This window comes from Girardinichthys multiradiatus, chromosome 6, assembly GCF_021462225.1.
Source record: "Girardinichthys multiradiatus isolate DD_20200921_A chromosome 6, DD_fGirMul_XY1, whole genome shotgun sequence".
Classification (NCBI taxonomy): domain Eukaryota; kingdom Metazoa; phylum Chordata; class Actinopteri; order Cyprinodontiformes; family Goodeidae; genus Girardinichthys; species Girardinichthys multiradiatus.
The window spans coordinates 11,623,003-11,641,740 of NC_061799.1; the positions used below are offsets into that span (position 1 = coordinate 11,623,003).

The 18,738-nt window shown below is 41.3% G+C and overlaps 3 protein-coding genes across 5 annotated transcripts; 1 reads left to right on the forward strand and 2 right to left on the reverse strand.

Moving 5' to 3' along the window:
* Positions 1–65: 65 nt before the first annotated feature.
* On the forward strand, positions 66–11,730 carry LOC124870054 (UDP-glucuronosyltransferase 1A1-like). 2 transcript variants are annotated; one of them, XM_047368480.1, is made up of 9 exons: positions 66–1,048; positions 1,808–1,871; positions 5,967–6,115; positions 7,464–7,591; positions 8,071–8,164; positions 8,296–8,421; positions 10,829–10,916; positions 11,016–11,235; positions 11,354–11,730. In XM_047368480.1, exons 1-9 carry the CDS (start codon positions 503–505, stop codon positions 11,622–11,624), a joined length of 1,686 nt encoding a protein of 561 aa, XP_047224436.1. In that variant the 5' UTR covers positions 66–502; the 3' UTR covers positions 11,625–11,730. The 2 variants fall into 2 exon arrangements, with proteins under 2 accessions (XP_047224436.1, XP_047224437.1); XM_047368481.1 differs by lacking the exons at positions 66–1,048; positions 1,808–1,871 and adding an exon at positions 2,353–2,459.
* LOC124870060 (NADH dehydrogenase [ubiquinone] 1 beta subcomplex subunit 3-like) lies at positions 11,723–13,754 on the reverse strand. Its single transcript, XM_047368490.1, has 3 exons — positions 13,628–13,754; positions 13,134–13,262; positions 11,723–11,961 (listed from the first exon to the last, which is right to left on the reverse strand). The coding sequence occupies exons 2-3, from the start codon at positions 13,259–13,261 to the stop codon at positions 11,811–11,813; spliced, it is 279 nt and encodes a 92-aa protein (XP_047224446.1). The 5' UTR covers position 13,262; positions 13,628–13,754; the 3' UTR covers positions 11,723–11,810.
* A 675-nt stretch (positions 13,755–14,429) lies between these two features.
* Positions 14,430–18,148, reverse strand: pecr (peroxisomal trans-2-enoyl-CoA reductase). Of its 2 annotated transcripts, none has more exons than XM_047368484.1 (8): positions 17,885–18,148; positions 17,391–17,524; positions 17,128–17,293; positions 15,766–15,847; positions 15,579–15,675; positions 15,394–15,504; positions 14,985–15,096; positions 14,430–14,877 (listed from the first exon to the last, which is right to left on the reverse strand). In XM_047368484.1, exons 1-8 carry the CDS (start codon positions 17,994–17,996, stop codon positions 14,795–14,797), a joined length of 897 nt encoding a protein of 298 aa, XP_047224440.1. In that variant the 5' UTR covers positions 17,997–18,148; the 3' UTR covers positions 14,430–14,794. The 2 variants fall into 2 exon arrangements, with proteins under 2 accessions (XP_047224440.1, XP_047224441.1); XM_047368485.1 differs by having other exon boundaries at positions 17,764–17,902.
* Positions 18,149–18,738: the final 590 nt, after the last annotated feature.

An 18,738-nucleotide genomic window follows, 5' to 3' on the forward strand; every position in this document is an offset into this window, starting at 1 on the left:
TGAATAAAGATACAATAGGAACAGTCACTCTATTAATAATCCAAGGTTAAACAAGGATGCCAGTTTACTGTAAACTTGGTTATTTACGTTTATGCTTTTTTGGCGTTTTCTCAGCTAGCCCGCTAGCTAGAGTCATTTAGAAGCTACATTCAGCCTAAGGCTTGTTTTTGCTCACAGATTCACTTCTGGGTATTGTGCAAACGCCCCTGAACACCACTGTTGCCGCCCACTAAACTTTAGCTCAGTTCTTTAGCTGAATGGGAGATATCAGCAGCCAATTACGGAGTTTCTTTTTGAATGGTAGGTGGTAATTTAATTACTTAGTAACTAAAGAACCAACACTTTTAACCTGAAGCTACTGAGGACTGAGATATCTGCTCTTCTTGTTTGTAAGGACTTTGAACACACACAACTCTAATTTACAGAGCTCCAACAGCAAGAGCAGAGCAAAGAAAGGTTTTATAGTTCATTTTTGATTATTTTTCTTTTTCACTGGAGATACATGAAAAAGGAAGGAAGAAGAATGGGGAAAGCAGCTGTGTTGGTATTATTCTTCCTCCTGAGCATGGCGTTAGAGAGTAGAGGTGCTGCAGAGAAAGTGCAGGACTCTGCAGAGATTCCCAGGATTGTTAAGACAAAGGACGTTAAAGAAACTGACACCATTCCTACCAAAAACAGCTCTTCTTCAGAATTTTTAGGTAACCTGCTGGTGGTGCCCATGGATGGGAGTCACTGGGTGGGCATAAAAGCCATCGCACAAGAAATGGGTCGGCGTGGACACAGGGTCACTGTGGTAATTCCAGAGGTGAACATACGGATGGGTCCAGGAGAATACTATGAGACCATCACCTATCCTGTTCCCTATGACAAGGATGAAATTGATTTTGTGATGTCTTCACTCAAGGAGATCATGGAAAAGTCTGCACAGCCTTTCATTCAGAAAATAAAGAAACGATTCGCTCAGATCCAGAAAGTTACAGGTTTTTTTCACACCACGGCAGCGAGTCTACTGTTCAACACTAGCCTCATTTCTCATCTGGCAAAGCAGGTGAGTGAAAATACATCACATTTGTAGATTATACTGTGATTTGTTGCCTGAACTATTCTTTGGACAAGCAGTGTAGATACGTAGATACATAAAAACGTAAATATTCAAGCATTATTTCAGCACCTTGGAATTCTTTATTTTCACAGTGAATGTTTTCAGATTTATTTTAACCGTGGGTTGAGCCTGAAATATATCTCTTTGTGTTTTGAAACATGACAGGCATTTCCTAAAAATACGTTGTGTAGCAGAATACATAGCTCAAAACCTATTGACTTATATATTGTCTACATTGATTGTGTCTCAAATGCCTAAGCAACACAGACCTCATAGTATATTGTTGGTATTCCATGTGAAAGACCAACACAAAGTAGTGCATAATAAGGAAGCAATATTGAATGTTTTTTTGACAAATCTCAAAAGTATGGTGTACATTTGTATTCAGTCTATAAACAAATAGTCTTCTTTGCAAAATGGCTCAAGTTAAGTCAGATTGGATGGAAAGGAGCTGTCAACATATATTTTTAAGTTCTGCCACAGATCCTTGACTGGGCAATCCTAACACATCATTATTCTTTGATGCAAACCATTTCATTGTACCTCTGGCGGTATGTTTAGTAGGCCTTGTCCTACTGGAAGGTGAACACTTGCCTCCGTCCCAAGCCTGTTGCTGCTTTTTGCAGACCCCCCCAAAAAAGAATTGCACTAGATTTTATCTGCACTCTTAATTTTCTCCTCTCATCAGTCTCATTCACTTCATAGAACTTTGATGCAGTCCTGACAGACCCAGTGGTCCCAACGGGGTCATTGGTTGCTCGGAAATTAGGTAAGTGACCCTTCCTTTGGATTACATCTATGTATCACTGTCATAATCTGCCTGTGTTTAGGGTTTTGAGTTTGTGTTCTGTTTACTTTATCTGCTTTGCCAGGTTTCTTCACTTGCTTTATTTCAGTGTATTTGGGCTTATTAGATAAATTCTGGTGTTTAGGGTTTTGTTACTTCCCTGGATTCCCATGTTAGATATGTTAGTTTGTATTTCCTTTTAGATCTGGTTCCTCCTTGTTTACGTTCTTTTGGCAGTCTCATTGTTTACTAATTTCAGTTCATTTAGATGTTTTCTGTTACCTCCCTGCACTCCCTGCTCATCAGTATTAATTATTCACTCTCCCCCAGTTCCCTGCAGTCCCTCTTCCACCAGCTGCTTCTCATTCCCTTCCGATTAACTCCCATGGTTCATTGGTTCATTATCCACTCTTCCTTAGCATTTATACTCAGTAGTTGTCATTACTCTCCACTGGCTTCTCCTGGTTACTACCCTGTTTGCTGCCTGGCTCCATGTCCTTTTATCCCATGCTCCTGTTATCCTCCTGCCCCTGTCTCACACCTGCCTGCGTTCCTGTACCTGGTCATCCTGTAAGTCTGTTTATTATTAAACCTTTTTTCATCTACTCCACTGCAGGTCCTTCTCAAAATATTAGCATATTGTGATAAAGTTCATTATTTTCCATAATGTAATGATGAAAATTTAACATTCATATATTTTAGATTCATTGCACACTAACTGAAATATTTCAGGTCTTTTATTGTCTTAATATGGATGATTTTGGCATACAGCTCATGAAAACCCAAAATTCTTATCTCACAAAATTAGCATATCATTAAAAGGGTCTCTAAACGAGCTATGAACCTAATCATCTGAATCAACGAGTTAACTCTAAACACCTGCAAAAGATTCCTGAGGCCTTTAAAACTCCCAGCCTGGTTCATCACTCAAAACCCCAATCATGGGTAAGACTGCCGACCTGACTGCTGTCCAGAAGGCCACTATTGACACCCTCAAGCAAGAGGGTAAGACACAGAAATAAATTTCTGAACGAATAGGCTGTTCCCAGAGTGCTGTATCAAGGCACCTCAGTGGGAAGTCTGTGGGAAGGAAAAAGTGTGGCAGAAAACGCTGCACAATGAGAAGAGGTGACCGGACCCTGAGGAAGATTGTGGAGAAGGGCCGATTCCAGACCTTGGGGGACCTGCGGAAGCAGTGGACTGAGTCTGGAGTAGAAACATCCAGAGCCACCGTGCACAGGCGTGTGCAGGAAATGGGCTACAGGTGCCGCATTCCCCAGGTCAAGCCACTTTTGAACCAGAAACAGCGGCAGAAGCGCCTGACCTGGGCTACAGAGAAGCAGCACTGGACTGTTGCTCAGTGGTCCAAAGTACTTTTTTCGGATGAAAGCAAATTCTGCATGTCATTCGGAAATCAAGGTGCCAGAGTCTGGAGGAAGACTGGAGAGAAGGAAATGCCAAAATGCCAGAAGTCCAGTGTCAAGTACCCACAGTCAGTGATGGTCTGGGTGCCGTGTCAGCTGCTGGTGTTGGTCCACTGTGTTTTATCAAGGGCAGGGTCAATGCAGCTAGCTATCAGGAGATTTTGGAGCACTTCATGCTTCCATCTGCTGAAAAGCTTTATGGAGATGAAGATTTCATTTTTCAGCACGACCTGGCACCTGCTCACAGTGCCAAAACCACTGGTAAATGGTTTACTGACCATGGTATCACTGTGCTCAATTGGCCTGCCAACTCTCCTGACCTGAACCCCATAGAGAATCTGTGGGATATTGTGAAGAGAACGTTGAGAAACTCAAGACCCAACACTCTGGATGAGCTAAAGGCTGCTATCGAAGCATCCTGGGCCTCCATAAGACCTCAGCAGTGCCACAGGCTGATTGCCTCCATGCCACGCCGCATTGAAGCAGTCATTTCTGCAAAAGTATTCCCAACCAAGTATTGAGTGCATAACTGTACATGATTATTTGAAGGTTGACGTTTTTTGTATTAAAAACACTTTTCTTTTATTGGTCGGATGAAATATGCTAATTTTGTGAGATAGGAATTTTGGGTTTTCATGAGCTGTATGCCAAAATCATCTGTATTAAGACAATAAAAGACCTGAAATATTTCAGTTAGTGTGCAATGAATCTAAAATATATGAATGTTAAATTTTCATCATTACATTATGGAAAATAATGAACTTTATCACAATATGCTAATATTTTGAGAAGGACCTGTATGCTCTGCATTGGGTCCTACCTCAACAAACATTTTGACATAAGGAACCAGTCATCTGGACCCTGCAGGGTTTATGTCAGAGGAGACATATGACCACCTCTTGCTTATTGTTAATAGTTATTGTGCCACAGCCAGACAGACCATGGGAGAGTTTGGCAGCAGTGTGCATTTTTCTTCAGCTGCAAGAGATGGTTCCTTACCTTCCCCATTGGGCTTGAGGAGTTGTTGGAGGAAGTGTACAAACATTATTGTGAGTCATAGGTGGAGATTTTCCAGAGCTCACTTCCATCACAGCCTCTGCCTCAACCATCTCCACCACCCCCGTGCCTGACATCTGCAGCTCTGTCCTCGTCATGCAAACTCTTGGCTCAGTCATCTTCTTCCTCGTTGTCATCTACACCTCTGACTCCGCCATCCTCAGTACTGAAACTTCACTCTTGTTTCAATCCACATCATCATCATTTTCATTTTCACCATCTATACTTCTGGCCCCACCAGCAACACTATCAATGTCCTTACTATGTCTCCAGAGCACTGCAACACAGCCACCTCTACCTACCTCCTCTGTTCGGTGCAGTTGGCACTGTTGGCTGGCTGCATCCGGTCCTACCTTTAAGGGCCTAGGCGACATTCCTGCTTCTCGTCTCCAGAGCGTTGGTGATGGGCCCGTCTCAAATTCCTTTGCACTCCACAGATGGCGTTGTAAGATGGACATGTCTGCTCAAATCACAGAGCGTCAGCCAGACGACTCTGCTTCATCTTCAGCTTCAGCTTCAGGTCCTTCCTCTGAGGGTCATCTCAACGGCTCAGCTTCTCCAGACCAGCCATCATCATCACTGCTGTTTTTTCCAGACCAACAAAGTAGGCCTGCCTCATGTTTCTGACTCTCCACAACACATCCACCGCAGATCACCTGGGTTCTTTAAGACTTCCAATGCTGATCTCCAGAGCCTCGCTGAGGATGTCATCGGTTGCCACACCACTCTTTAGGGCTTCCCCAAGGATTCTCCCAGTGCTCCCTTGAGCTCCACCGTGGTTCCAAGGTTCCCAAGCTCCACCGCGGTTTCAAGTCTGCAGAGCCCGGCCGACCTCCAGACAGGGCTTTCAGAGGGTCCTCTACGCTTTTCGGGCCGACTTCCAGACTTAATGCATTGCCGACCTCCAATGCACCTTCTCAGTTGTTGCCAGCCACTGAGGTCTCAACATCACAGCCGGCCTCTGGGTCCTTGTCAGTGGTCGCCAAGACCTCAACATCTTTGGCTGCCTGAACTGTTTTTGTGTTTTGATTCTGTTTTTGAGTTATCCATTCTTTGGATTACATCTATCTATCACTCATTTTTTTGAACAAGTACCACCACAGGAAATACTGTCCTCTCATGAAACTCAATTTAGACTAACATTAAATCACAGAACTTCAAGCAGACAGATTTTAAAGAGTTAGCCTTAAGACCCTCTAACGAGCAGCTCAAAGTTTTGAATGGAGGTCATGGTTTGATCCCTTACATGAATTTCATGGTTGATGAATTTCATGTGTGGCTCATAGCTGATATCATTCCTCACCAAATGATTGCTGTATCATGTCAAACCCAGTTCACTGTTGCCTAATTCAATTTGCATGCAGACCCAACAAACAATTTCCTCTGCTCCCAAGTAGTTTCATTTGGAGTTACAATAGTATTGCGCTTGAACCAATCGTTTTTTTCTATTCTCTGCTTGTTAACTTGTCATAGGTTGGAAAGTCATTCTGATGTTTACTTATAAATAGTACCTTTTTTTTTTTTCAAAGAACCACTACTAGGAGCAGTTTTAGAACCACGTGTATCCTCTCATCAGTTGTTGCTAAATCACTTTCAGGTATCCCCACCATTAACTTACTGAGGGGGATCCCTTGTTCTCTGGATATGAAGGCTGCAGGCTGTCCCTCCCCTCCATCCTTTGTGCCTCGATTTTTTACTCGATACACAGACAGAATGAACTTCAAGGAGCGAGTCATCAACACCTTGGTGAGGACATATAGACAATGTTTTTCTTTCTCCCCATCATGTTATACTAACCCATTCTGAAAGGCTGCAAAATCCACCATTAAAAATCAGGTCTCTAGCTCACAGGGATCTAGTTAACCTTGTTCATACCTTCACATTGAATGGTTAAGGCCTTGTTTAAGTGAACAGATTTGTTGATTTGCGACTGAAGGTTGAGTCCACAACACAGTACATATGAACTCCATGGGACGAAATCTAGAATCACTGTTTCTGGACAATGTTCACTCAGCTTTTTTTTTTACAGTACAGGAATAGGGATTTTACTCAAAACTGTTAACATTTCTCAGTTTAATATTACAGCAGCCACACCAATCCATCTGTCGATCTCCCGCTCCATTCTGGAGAGGGGAAGCCACCCCTTTCCGGTTGAGAACCATTGTCTTGGACTTGGAACCTCCTGAAGCCGATGTTCGACTATCGACTCTCCTCTCCAATACGCTGGCTTAGGCCTTCCCAGGGAGCCTGAGGAGTGTGATCCCCCTGTAGTTGGAACACATCCTCTGGTCCCTCTTCTTGTTTGCCCCCTTCTTGTCTGCCAGTGCAGAGGCACTGTCCCTAATGTTCTTTCCCACCACGGAGCTTTTTGACCACCTCAGTGACTTCAACCCGGGTGATTAACTAGTGTTTAGTTGCAGATTATCTGGATTCTAAAACAGCTTCAGTTCTTTGGACATTTCACTAAAGAAAATAAAGAGCGTAAAACGTCAGTGTCCACCTAAGCATTTGCGGTTGAGGTAATGATTGCTTCCTTACCTGACATGCAGCCCCATATCATCAATGACTGTGGAAATGAGCTTGTTATTTCAACCAGCGATCTTTTAAATGTTTTATTGGAATGAAATCAAACACATTTTTCTGGCATCAGCTCCTTAGCCAGTGCAAATTGAACAACCCATAAGTTTTGCTAAACTCTGTATTGAATTAACTTCTTGACATAGTATAATTATCTTTTCCATTGTTTTAACCCAGAGCGTCCTTGTTGGAGAAAGGGTCTTGTCAGTTAGACAGGTGAAAGAGCTCATTAGGCCCTGCTAGCAGATCTTTAACAGCAGATCTGGACTTGTGCGGGTATTTGTTTTAGAAATATCAAATAATTTTTCCTGCTTCTTGATCTGAAGATAAGATATTACATCATTTACAAAGATGTCTAAATGTTTATCCAATAAATAGAGTTGTGTCCATACTGTATGTAAAAAAATAAATAAATAAAGTAAAAATTTTGAATTTATTTACTTTGATTTTATCAGGGGTTTTTTTGCCCACGGTTTGTTCACCATGTCCATTGTCCTGTTTTGTTTCCGATACACAGGTGGCTTCACTGGAGCCATTACTCTGTCGGCTGCTGTACTGGCAATTTGACCAAATGGCCTACGAGTTCCTGGAAGAGAAGGTGGGAGTGGCAGAGATTTTTTCAGAAGCTGATATCTGGCTGCTCAGGTAGGAAGTATAAAGATCAATTCTCTACATTATTTCTTTACATTTTTGTCTCCAAATTAAAAAAATTTTGGGATAATGAAGCTTTTACTGCTTTGTTTTGGTTCTCAGAACAACTATAATGTCATTAAGTTGTACATCATGCATTATTTGCATATTCAGTATTATTTAATTTTCCATTTATTACGTCTGCCAAGGTGGTAACTTCGACGGTTGAGTTTGTTTCATTTCTCAAAGCCCTGCTTTGTTGGTGTGGTTCTCCTGCTACTAGAATCAATAATCACTCCTCAAAGACTCCTTGTTACACCATTGAACCTTGACTGCTGCATCCCAACATTTTTCAGATTGTATTGCAGACCTGAAACACCAAAATTCATAATTATATTGTCATGTACACACTGTCTTAATGAAGAAATGTGTGTTTTGTAGTAATGTGGAGTACAGAGGAAACATCTCCTTCTCTTCTGATTCTATTTCCACAGGATTGACTTCACGCTGGAGTTTCCCCGTCCCCTCATGCCAAACATGGTTCTGGTTGGTGGGATCAATTGCAAAGTGAGGAATCCTCTTCCTGAAGTGAGACATTTTTTTTATATTCCAAATGCAAACCTTGTGTTTATTTTGACATCTTTAAATAGAAAAACAAATGAGACAGAGAAACTATTCAAAAATATTACAAAGCTTCAATGTGTGTGTATGTTTTTCAGGATTTGGCATCGTGGCTATCAGGAGAGCATGGATTTGTAGTGTTTACTCTGGGCTCCATGATTTCAGACCTGCCAGAAGACATCGCTGCTACCTTCCTAGATGCCTTCAGGCAGATTCCACAGAAGGTACAGGGACACTTATGGATGTAAATGGCACCATGCAGTTTCAAAAGCATTAATATTCCTTAAACCTTTTCACATTTTGTCACATTGTCATTTTATGTGATTGACCAACACAAAGTAGTGCCTAACTGTGAAGTGGGAAAAAAAAGATACGTCACACTTTTTACAAATAAAAAAGTGTGATGTACATTTGGCTTCAGCCCAGTGTACTACTTATACCCTTAAATAAAATCCACTGCAACCAATGACTTTCTGAAGGAATCTAGTTTGGTCCAACTGCACCTGTTCTCTGGTCAGATAAGAACAACAATGAACTTTGTGGCCTACATGTTAAACACTATGGGCCTGATCTCAAAAGGTTTGTGGGTACAAATTCAGGTTTAGACTAGGTTGAACGTGTACAAACTCGGGTTTAGGCTAGGTTGAACGTGTACAAACTCAGGTTTAGGCTAGGTTGAACGTGTACAAACTCAGGTTTAGGCTAGGTTGAACGTGTACAAACTCAGGTTTAGGCTAGGTTGACCGTGTACAAATTCAGGTTTAGACTAGGCTGAACGTGTACAAATTCAGGTTTAGGCTAGGTTGAACGTGTACAAATTCAGGTTTAGGCTAGGTTGAACGTGTACAAACTCAGGTTTAGGCTAGGTTGAACGTGTACAAACGCGGGTTTAGGCTAGGTTGAACGTGTACAAACTCAGGTTTAGGCTAGGTTGAACGTGTACAAATTCAGGTTTAGGCTAGGTTGAACGTGTACAAATTCAGGTTTAGGCTAGGTTGAACGTGTACAAATTCAGGTTTAGGCTAGGTTGAACGTGTACAAATTCAGGTTTAGGCTAGGTTGAACGTGTACAAATTCAGGTTTAGGCTAGGTTGAACGTGTACAAACTCAGGTTTAGGCTAGGTTGAACGTGTACAAACTCAGGTTTAGGCTAGGTTAAACGTGTAAAATTCAGGTTTAGGCTAGGTTGAACGTGTACAAATTCAGGTTTAGGCTAGGTTGAACGTGTACAAACTCAGGTTTAGGCTAGGTTGAACGTGTACAAACGCGGGTTTAGGCTAGGTTGAACGTGTACAAACTCAGGTTTAGGCTAGGTTGAACGTGTACAAATTCAGGTTTAGGCTAGGTTGAACGTGTACAAATTCAGGTTTAGGCTAGGTTGAACGTGTACAAATTCAGGTTTAGGCTAGGTTGAACGTGTACAAATTCAGGTTTAGGCTAGGTTGAACGTGTACAAATTCAGGTTTAGGCTAGGTTGAACGTGTACAAACTCAGGTTTAGGCTAGGTTGAACGTGTACAAACTCAGGTTTAGGCTAGGTTGAACGTGTACAAATTCACGTTTAGACTAGATTGTGTGGGTAAAGCTAATCTACAAAACAGATGCAAATTGAATTGCATGTGCAAAATGAGCCAAACAGTGGGCCAAAACTTTTTTGCCTTCATGAAAAAGCATAACATAGGAAAGTGACCCAAACATGCAAATTTAAGGAGGGGGATATTCAAATGTAATCCCTTTCCACCTGCAATGCGATTTATCAAACCTGAAACGGATCGCGTTTGCTGTTTTTGCATCTAGATTTAGCATGTTTGTAAAATGTCTGCTGTCACTTTTGCCTTCTGGAGGCATAGATGGATCATCACTGTCAGTGAGATCATCTGCTGCTGAAATGCGCACAAACCGCTAAAGGCGGAGGGCACTCGCCACTTTGGACATTTCTGACCTCCTGGACAACAGTCTGTAATCCATCATTCTCATTAAAAGCAATGCGGGGTGTAGTCTTTGCCTCACTGGGTTTGTCCGGACAACAAACATAAAGCATCTGCTAGCAGAACAACTTTAAACTCAGCCTTCTGCATGTGCAAGTATGCACTCAGAGGTGCCCTGTGCAAATGAACAGAGAGGGGAAATAATATCATCAGGGCAAAGGCTGCGATGACAGACCTGCTGCTGTGAATAACAACAACAAAAGTTATGACTGCTGTTTTAACTTTAGCTTTTATTATTTTCCTGTTTTACTATTGTTTTGTACCACTTTGAGATACATAAATGACATTTGTAATTATTATACTTTTTTATTGTTTTTAGTTCTAACTCCATGGCTTCGAACTTCATCTTTCTTTTATGGCTGCTCTGCTCTCCAACACTCTCCATGATGACAGCCAGTAGCACATACAATTTCCTAATTTAAATAGGGCGGTCTGGAATGCTTTAGCACCCGTCATCCATTGCGTACACAATCTTTCTAGATTTTTTTTTTGTACAAGAAATTTTTTTCAGTGTTTCATGATCAGACTCTGTGTAGAAGAAAACAAAATGTGTAAATGTTCAGTGAGTATGAATCCTTTTGTAAGGCACTGCATATAATCTTTAGGCTCCAAGCCATGAACTGAAACTTTATCACTTTTTATAGGTGATATGGAGGTACACTGGCAAACTTCCCAGCAGGATTCCAGACAATGTGAAGATGATGAAATGGGTGCCTCAGAATGACCTGTTAGGTAGCTTAAATGCATTTAAAAAGTCAGGAAAGATAACACATCACAGTTTAAACATCTAAAATATCCTTCTTCTAAAAAAATATTGACATCTTTTATTAGCTCATCCTGGAGCTCGAGCTTTCATCACTCACGCTGGCTCACATGGGATTTTTGAGGGTTTGTGTCATGCTGTACCCATGCTGATGGTACCACTGAATGCAGAGCAGCCTGACAATGCACAGAAGATAGCAAGCAGAGGAGCAGGACTCGTGCTGGATATAACCTCCATCACCTCAGAAAGCCTTCTGCAGGGGCTGAATGAGCTCATCAATAACACCAGGTAGGAGGTTTGACATCTGATTAGTCTTCACTTCAGCTTTTTGTTTCAGAATGTGAACTGGATCTCCTTCCAAGTCAACCTTTTCCATCCCTGTGTATCTCTGTATGTGTGTGTTCAGGTACAAAGAGAACATCAAGAAGCTTTCAGCTCTTCATAACGACCGCCCAATTGACCCTCTGGATCTTTCAGTGTTCTGGACAGAATTTGTGATGCAACATAAAGGAGCAAAGCACCTCAGACCAGCTCTCCATGACCTTTACTGGTTCCAGTACTACTGCCTGGATGTTATAGCACTATTAGTTACTGTGTTGCTGGTTTTTGTAACACTAACATTTAAGTGTCTAAAACTATGCCTCCAGAAACTGAGCAGGAAGAGGAAGCAAGACTAGGAGGATCTGTAAATTCTCCCTTTCCATCCTCAACAGTCTGTAAAGGGAAGTTTTAAAAGCATTCTGATGCTTAAACACCATTAAGAATAAAACAAATCTGAGGTGATCAAAATACATTTAATTAAACTGAAAATACAGAATGTCATAAGATCAAATTACATATGGTGTTGGCTCAAGTGCAGAGAATCAGTGCCCCCCTTTCTTTGGAGGAAACATGGTGTACTCTATCGCCAGGGCAACAGTAAATGCAGCGAAGCCCCACTTAAATCCTCTGAGCAGAACCTCTGACAGAGTCACTGCACGGGCGAAGCCACCTGAATACCTCCATGCCTCGTTGCTGCAGACAGACACAGAGGGGAGAAAATCCAGTGTCAGATATCATGGCTCTAAACACACCCCTGTTCAGATGCCAGATTGTTACGGCATAAAAAACCAACTTTGATAAATTTATCGGAAACCTTTTCACATATAATGTCACAAACATCTTGTAAATTCAAAACAAATCTAATAGAAGGAAGAATAATTCTAAAGCTGCAATAATAGAATTGTATAAGTGTACATTACCTTAAATTAATGTTTTATTGAAGCATCTTTTGATTCAGATTTAACATTCAGTCTTCATCATGATTTGCCAATATTTGCCAACTTGTTAATGTTCACCAACTCTATCAGACTATTGTCCACAGCCGGCTTCAGGTGAATCAACATATTCTCTGTAGTATTCAGTTCTGAACTTTGACTAGGAAATTCCAGAACCTGACACTACAGAACTTTTTCTCTCATTAAGCCATTCTTTGCCAATTTTGACATATGCTTCGAATCACTGTGATGCTGAAAAATAACATCTCTCTTCATCTTCCTGGTAAACACCAGAAGGTTCTGGACCCAAACTTGGACCTGTTCATAACCTTATCCACAGCAAATTGTTGACACATTGGAACTTCACTGCAGCTCCTCCAGTGTTGCTGTTGGCCTCTTGGCTACTTCTTTAACCAGTTTCAGTCTCATTATCTCATCACCTTTGGAGAAAGATCCAGTTTTTGTGACGTCACTGTGGTCACGTTTTTTCTCCAGCTAATCACCTTCAGTGTCCCATAGCGTACATAAGACACTGTGGGATTTTTCTCCTGAATGATAATGTTGCACAGTGGGATTCTTTGAAAACTTGTTCTAGTCTTTTGCCAACGGGTTCATCTGAAGAATTCAACACCTTCTGGACTCAAGGCCAAGAGAAGTATAATGAAACAATGAATCTAAATCAAATAGGCAAATGTCGGGTAAATCCTACCAGAACAGCTGAACTTTATTTCAGTTTCAATCAGAGTTATTACAATTGATAGTGTGAACTTAAAAAGACCTAATGCAGAAATCAAAGGTTGCCTTAAATTATGTGTTTAAAGGTGTATGCACTGGTGCCAGGCTGCCGCCGCTTTTTATCTTTTAGATTTGTTCCTTTCATTGTTAAACTTGAATTAATTAAATATTTCACTCATATGTAAAAACACAGACCGTGCCCACGGGTCTTTGAGGCCCCTGGTTGCCAGTCTCTGCTGTGTGAACTCCAGCGGGGTTCCTTCCACCTTCCACTGTCGCCAGTCCGGCATGGACAGCTTGCTGTGGCCGTGATCACCTCCCATACTAAAAAAAAAGTTATTTATTTAAATGTACTGGCTTATCAGTGCCAGTGATAAGCTGTAAATAACATAGATGTCACATCTTTAAATTAGACAATCTGAATAAAGATACAATAGGAACAGTCACTCTATTAATAATCCAAGGTTAAACAAGGATGCCAGTTTACTGTAAACTTGGTTATTTACGTTTATGCTTTTTTGGCGTTTTCTCAGCTAGCCCGCTAGCTAGAGTCATTTAGAAGCTACATTCAGCCTAAGGCTTGTTTTTGCTCACAGATTCACTTCTGGGTATAAAATATCAGCACAGTTCGTGACATGGTAACAATAATCCGGGCACATATAAGGTTTTACAAAGATAATCGGCCGTACCTGAAATATGTGTTGTGACCTCTGCTGCTGAAATGAAGGCTGCGACAATCAGCAACACTTGACGGCAAAATTACGGCATAGTGTATGGGACAAAACACCAATGTTTTCCTTAAGGGCGATCATATATAGTATATGTGACGAGGAATACATTTATTTATTGGTGTAGTTTCTGATTGCTAGCAGGTAGTATCTGCTTCTAGACTATGATGCTTATAAAAAAAAAGTATATCTTTATTAGAGTATATGCCAATGATGATTTATAGATGTGTTTCCAAAGTAGTCCCTTAAAAGTGTTAGATCACGCAGAATCACTTTAAAGGTGTATTACTGTATTGCAACAAAACCTTATTGCTGTTTTGCATAAAATGAGAAATGAAACTTTTCCATTTCGTGACTTTTTTTTACAAATATAAATGTTGTACAATATTGTGACTATAATACACATATTAAAATCCCTACATATTGTCAGCTTGCACAATCATGTGTAAATCTGTCATGTGAATGGTTCTGTTGCCTTTCACAGGGTTCCTATACGTTTCAAGCCACTTCATCCCTTTCTCCTTTTAAGCCAAATTATAAAATACAAAAACAGAAATTCACAACTGAGTGGATGAACGGCAAAACAAATGGATGGATACAACTTAGAAAATTGAATAAGGAAGTAAATAAGGAAATTCAGAAAACATTTCCAATTTCTATTTTCTTTTCCCGTACTTATCCAGACCTTAAAAATGTTGAAATTCCAGATTTTTTAAAATCTTTTTTTAGTCTCAGATAAAAGCGAAAACAAACAGACTGCACGTATTTTAATGGTTACATTTTTATTCTGTTTCGGTGTTTTGTAGTTTGAAAGCCTTTAAATTTCCATTTGTAAAGCCCTTATGTTTTGATTAAAACAAAAATTAGGGTATTATTATTATTAAAACAGCTAAAAAGGCTAATAATTAAAATATCTTTAAGTACAATTCAAATCTTTGAGTTATGTCTCACTATCCAAACAAAACAAAAACATAACATATACGTAGTAATCATATACAAATTTATATAAAATTTTCCACAATAAATCACTCTACATATTTAGTGCCTATTGGCCATGGTGGATATACGGCTGTATCTTTGTGGCATTTATTGTCCAAACGTTTTTAGTTTTGCATATAACAGGATTTATTAAAGTTTGCTTTGGTGCTTGAGCAGTTCCTTCAGAGCGTCCAGGTTTTCCCCCTGTGGAGCTTCAGGCCATGAGCCGTGGTCTGCACACAAACACACACAATTATTCAGCTCATTATAAAGTACAGCGAGCTGTCAAACACAACCCTTCAAAGTTGAGGATTCAAGTGTAGCTGTGAGATGCACATACCAGGTATCTCCCATAGGGAGTGGTACAGACTCTGTCCTGCATCCACCTTCAGGGTGGCTCCAGAGACGTACGAGGCACCAGGGGACAGCAGGAAGCATACAGCAGAAGAGATCTGAATGGAGAAAAGTGGGTTCTTATGGCTTCAAAGTCCTCTTATAAATTAATATTTCCGCAGATCAAGTTAGCTCTACTGCAGCATGGGTTGGTTAAGAAGAAAAATGAGTCATGACACCAATTTCCAGACTGAAAACCTCAAATAATTAAGTTAGTAGTTTTATTGGGTAATTTGTGCATTCCAACTCAATCTTAGATATATATCTTTACTATAAGCTGTAGTTGTTGACATCACACAGCTACAGACTACAGAGTGTGTCTGTGTGTGTGTGGGTGTACATAAACAAGTACACACCTCTTCTGGCACTCCTAATCTCTTTGCAGGGCTAAATGGGATGGACATCCTGAAGAGATGAGGTCCAAGCTCCTTATAGTTCTCCATTGCCGTTTTGGAAAATATTGTTCCCTTAAACCGAACATGTACCCTAGTTAGTGCAGCATAAAAAACTTTGAACGTGATCAGCTCATAACTTCACATACAGGTGCCAAGGCATTGACTCGGACTCCTGAGGATGCCCACTCGATGGCCAAAGTCTTGGTTAGGTTGTCCACTGCTGCCCTCGCTGCTCCTGTATGGCTGTCAGTGAGAGGAAACAGCGGGATGTAAAAAGAAGCGTGCAGGAAATGTTTACATTTTTTGTCAATTTGGTGGAGAAACGCATCTTACGCCATGCCTGGGAAGCCTTTCCACATGTCGGCGATGATGTTGACAATCACTCCTCCATGCTGCTTCATCCAGACTGTGTAGACTGAGTGCAGGGACAGGTGACAGTCAAGCAGAGAAGCAAGTATTCATACCCCTTCAGAGTTTCAACATTTTGCCACGTTACAGCCACAAAGTAATCTAAAATTCTGAAAAGTGAGGCGTGCTTTTTTATTCTGACCTTTTTAATCCAATGCCTATAAGTAAAATCCAGTGCAACCTACTGTCTTCATGGTATCACTGGAGGAGCTGTAAAGGTACAGGTTGATTAAGAATATCTAATGACAGGACAGCTACAGGGGTTGGACAATGAAACTGAAACACCTGGTTTTAGACCACAATAATTTATTAGTATGGTGTAGGGCCTCCTTTTGCGGCCAATACAGCATCAATTCATCTTGGGAATGACATATACAAGTCCTGCACAGTGGTCAGAGGGACTTTAAGCCATTCTTCTTGCAGGATAGTGGTCAGGTCACTACGTGATCCTGGTGGAGGAAAACGTTTCCTGACTCGCTCCTCCAAAACACCCCAAAGTGGCTCAATAATATTTAGATCTGGTGACTGTGCAGGCCATGGGAGATGTTCAACTTCACTTTCATGTTCATCAAACCAATCTTTCACCAGTCTTGCTGTGTGTATTGGTGCATTGTCATCCTGATACACGGCACTACCTTCAGGATACAATGTTTGAACCATTGGATGCACATGGTCCTCAAGAATGGTTTGGTAGTCCTTGGCAGTGACGCGCCCATCTAGCACAAGTATTGGGCCAAGGGAATGATATGATATGGCAGCCCAAACCATCACTGATCCACCCCCATGCTTCACTCTGGGCATGCAACAGTCTGGGTGGTACGCTTCTTTGGGGCTTCTCCACACCGTAACTCTCCCGGATGTGGGGAAAACAGTAAAGGTGGACTCATCAGAGAACAATACATGTTTCACATTGTCCACAGCCCAAGATTTGCGCTCCTTGCATCATTGAAAACGACGTTTGGCATTGGCATGAGTGACCAAAGGTTTGGCTATAGCAGCCCGGCCGTGTATATTGACCCTGTGGAGCTCCCGACGAAGATGTTAAAGACATACTGCAACAGACTAAAGGCAGTGACTTGGAGGAGCTGACTACAAATGCCTGTCATGCTTTTAAGTGTATTTTTTAAAATGATTTGGAAAACGAATCATTCTTCCTACCTCCACTTCACGATTGCACTGACACATATCCCAATAAAAAATACTGAAGTTTATCGATCTAAAATGAAAAGGTGGAACAATTCAAAGAGTATTAATATTAGTCTAAGGCACTGCAGGTGCCTGACTTACCCTCCTTGCAGCAGTAAAAGGTTCCAGTGAGGTTGGTGTCTATCACAGCTTTCCAGCCTTTGGAGGCTATGTGCTCCACTGGGCTGCTGAACTGACCGCCTCCGTTGTTCACCAGATAGTCTATCCTACCATACTGCTTCAGCACTGATGACACAAGAGTCTTCACCTGTCACAGAAAAAGCACAGAGATGCAACAGTTCAATCAAAGCAGTCGATCATGAACTGAGCAGATTAGCATGCAGAGGCTGAAAATGTTCTCTCGCCTCATCTTCACTACGGATGTTACAGGGTACAGAGGTGACACTTGCAGGGCTGCTGGTGGGGATCTTCTGTCTCATCTCTTGAGTTGCTGCCTCCAGCCGTTCTGCCTTCCTGCTGGAGATCACCACACTGCAGCCTGCAGACAGAGCAACAACACTTGGATCAAAAGAGACAATGAAATGCATCTGATGATCAACAAGTTACTATGTGGTCATGAAAAGTCATGCCATGAAAATATGGCTCTCTATACTGAAATTAGTATGCAATTCTACTGAATCCAACTGTAAAACACCACAGAGTAAGCTGTAACCCGAACGCTGCGCATGCACAGTTAGACTGATAAATGTAACACATTTCAAGGTTGTTAATGATCACCTAGAAAACATGAATCTGTCCTGGAGTTCATTTGGCCGCAGTCGCCAGACAGACGTTGAACAATCTGTTAACCCTGTTAAAAGTAAGAAAGTAAACTTCATTAGAACAGAATTAGTCTCACCCAGCTCCAGCAGCTCCGCAGCGATGGCTTTACCGATCCCGGTCCCTCCGCCGGTCACTATCGCTACTCTGTGGTTGAAAAGCCCCGGTCGGAACACACTGGACGCAGCCATGCTAGTATTTACCAGGAGTCAGCTGGAGCCGTGAGTAACAGCGCCCCCTTCAAGATACATCACAAACGGGCAAAAAACGGGCTGAATGGATCCAAGCCCCGGCAAAAATAGAGCCCATGGAAAAGGGCCAATAGAAATACCCTAATCAGCGAGCAAAGCCGCGCTGAGTAGTGAGTGGTTGAAATTTAATAATTTAATTTGCACATAATTTTATTTATTTTGATCAGGCACTTGCAAAGACACAATTTTCAATAGAGGCTTGCCTTTTAATCAGAATCAGAATCAGCTTTATTGCCAAGTTCGTGCATACAAACAAGGAATTTGCCTCCGGTAAGTGGGGCCCTGCTGCCACCTACTGGACGTTGGTCACTTCTGCAGCTTTCAGTTTACAAATTTGCTAAAAAAAAAAAAAGATCCATATAGATCTATACCTATATCCAAGACATAACTTATTCCACATCAGTAAACTTGTGACTGACCTGATGCTCACTTCAACACAGCCATTGTTTACTTTGCAGAAATACTTAAACCTGAAATAACTTTGCAGCTTATCCTCAGCCTGGCATTCATGAAACCAATTAGTTCAGGAGGCTCTGACAGGTCTTTGTCAAGCCCAACTTTCTCAGGTTCTGGATTAATTCTACTTTCGTGAGGTAGCTCCAATGCAGTGTACTCATTTTTAGAACTTTCTTTTGATCAATCTAAAAAAGGTAAGACGAGTAATATTTTCTCAACACTAAAA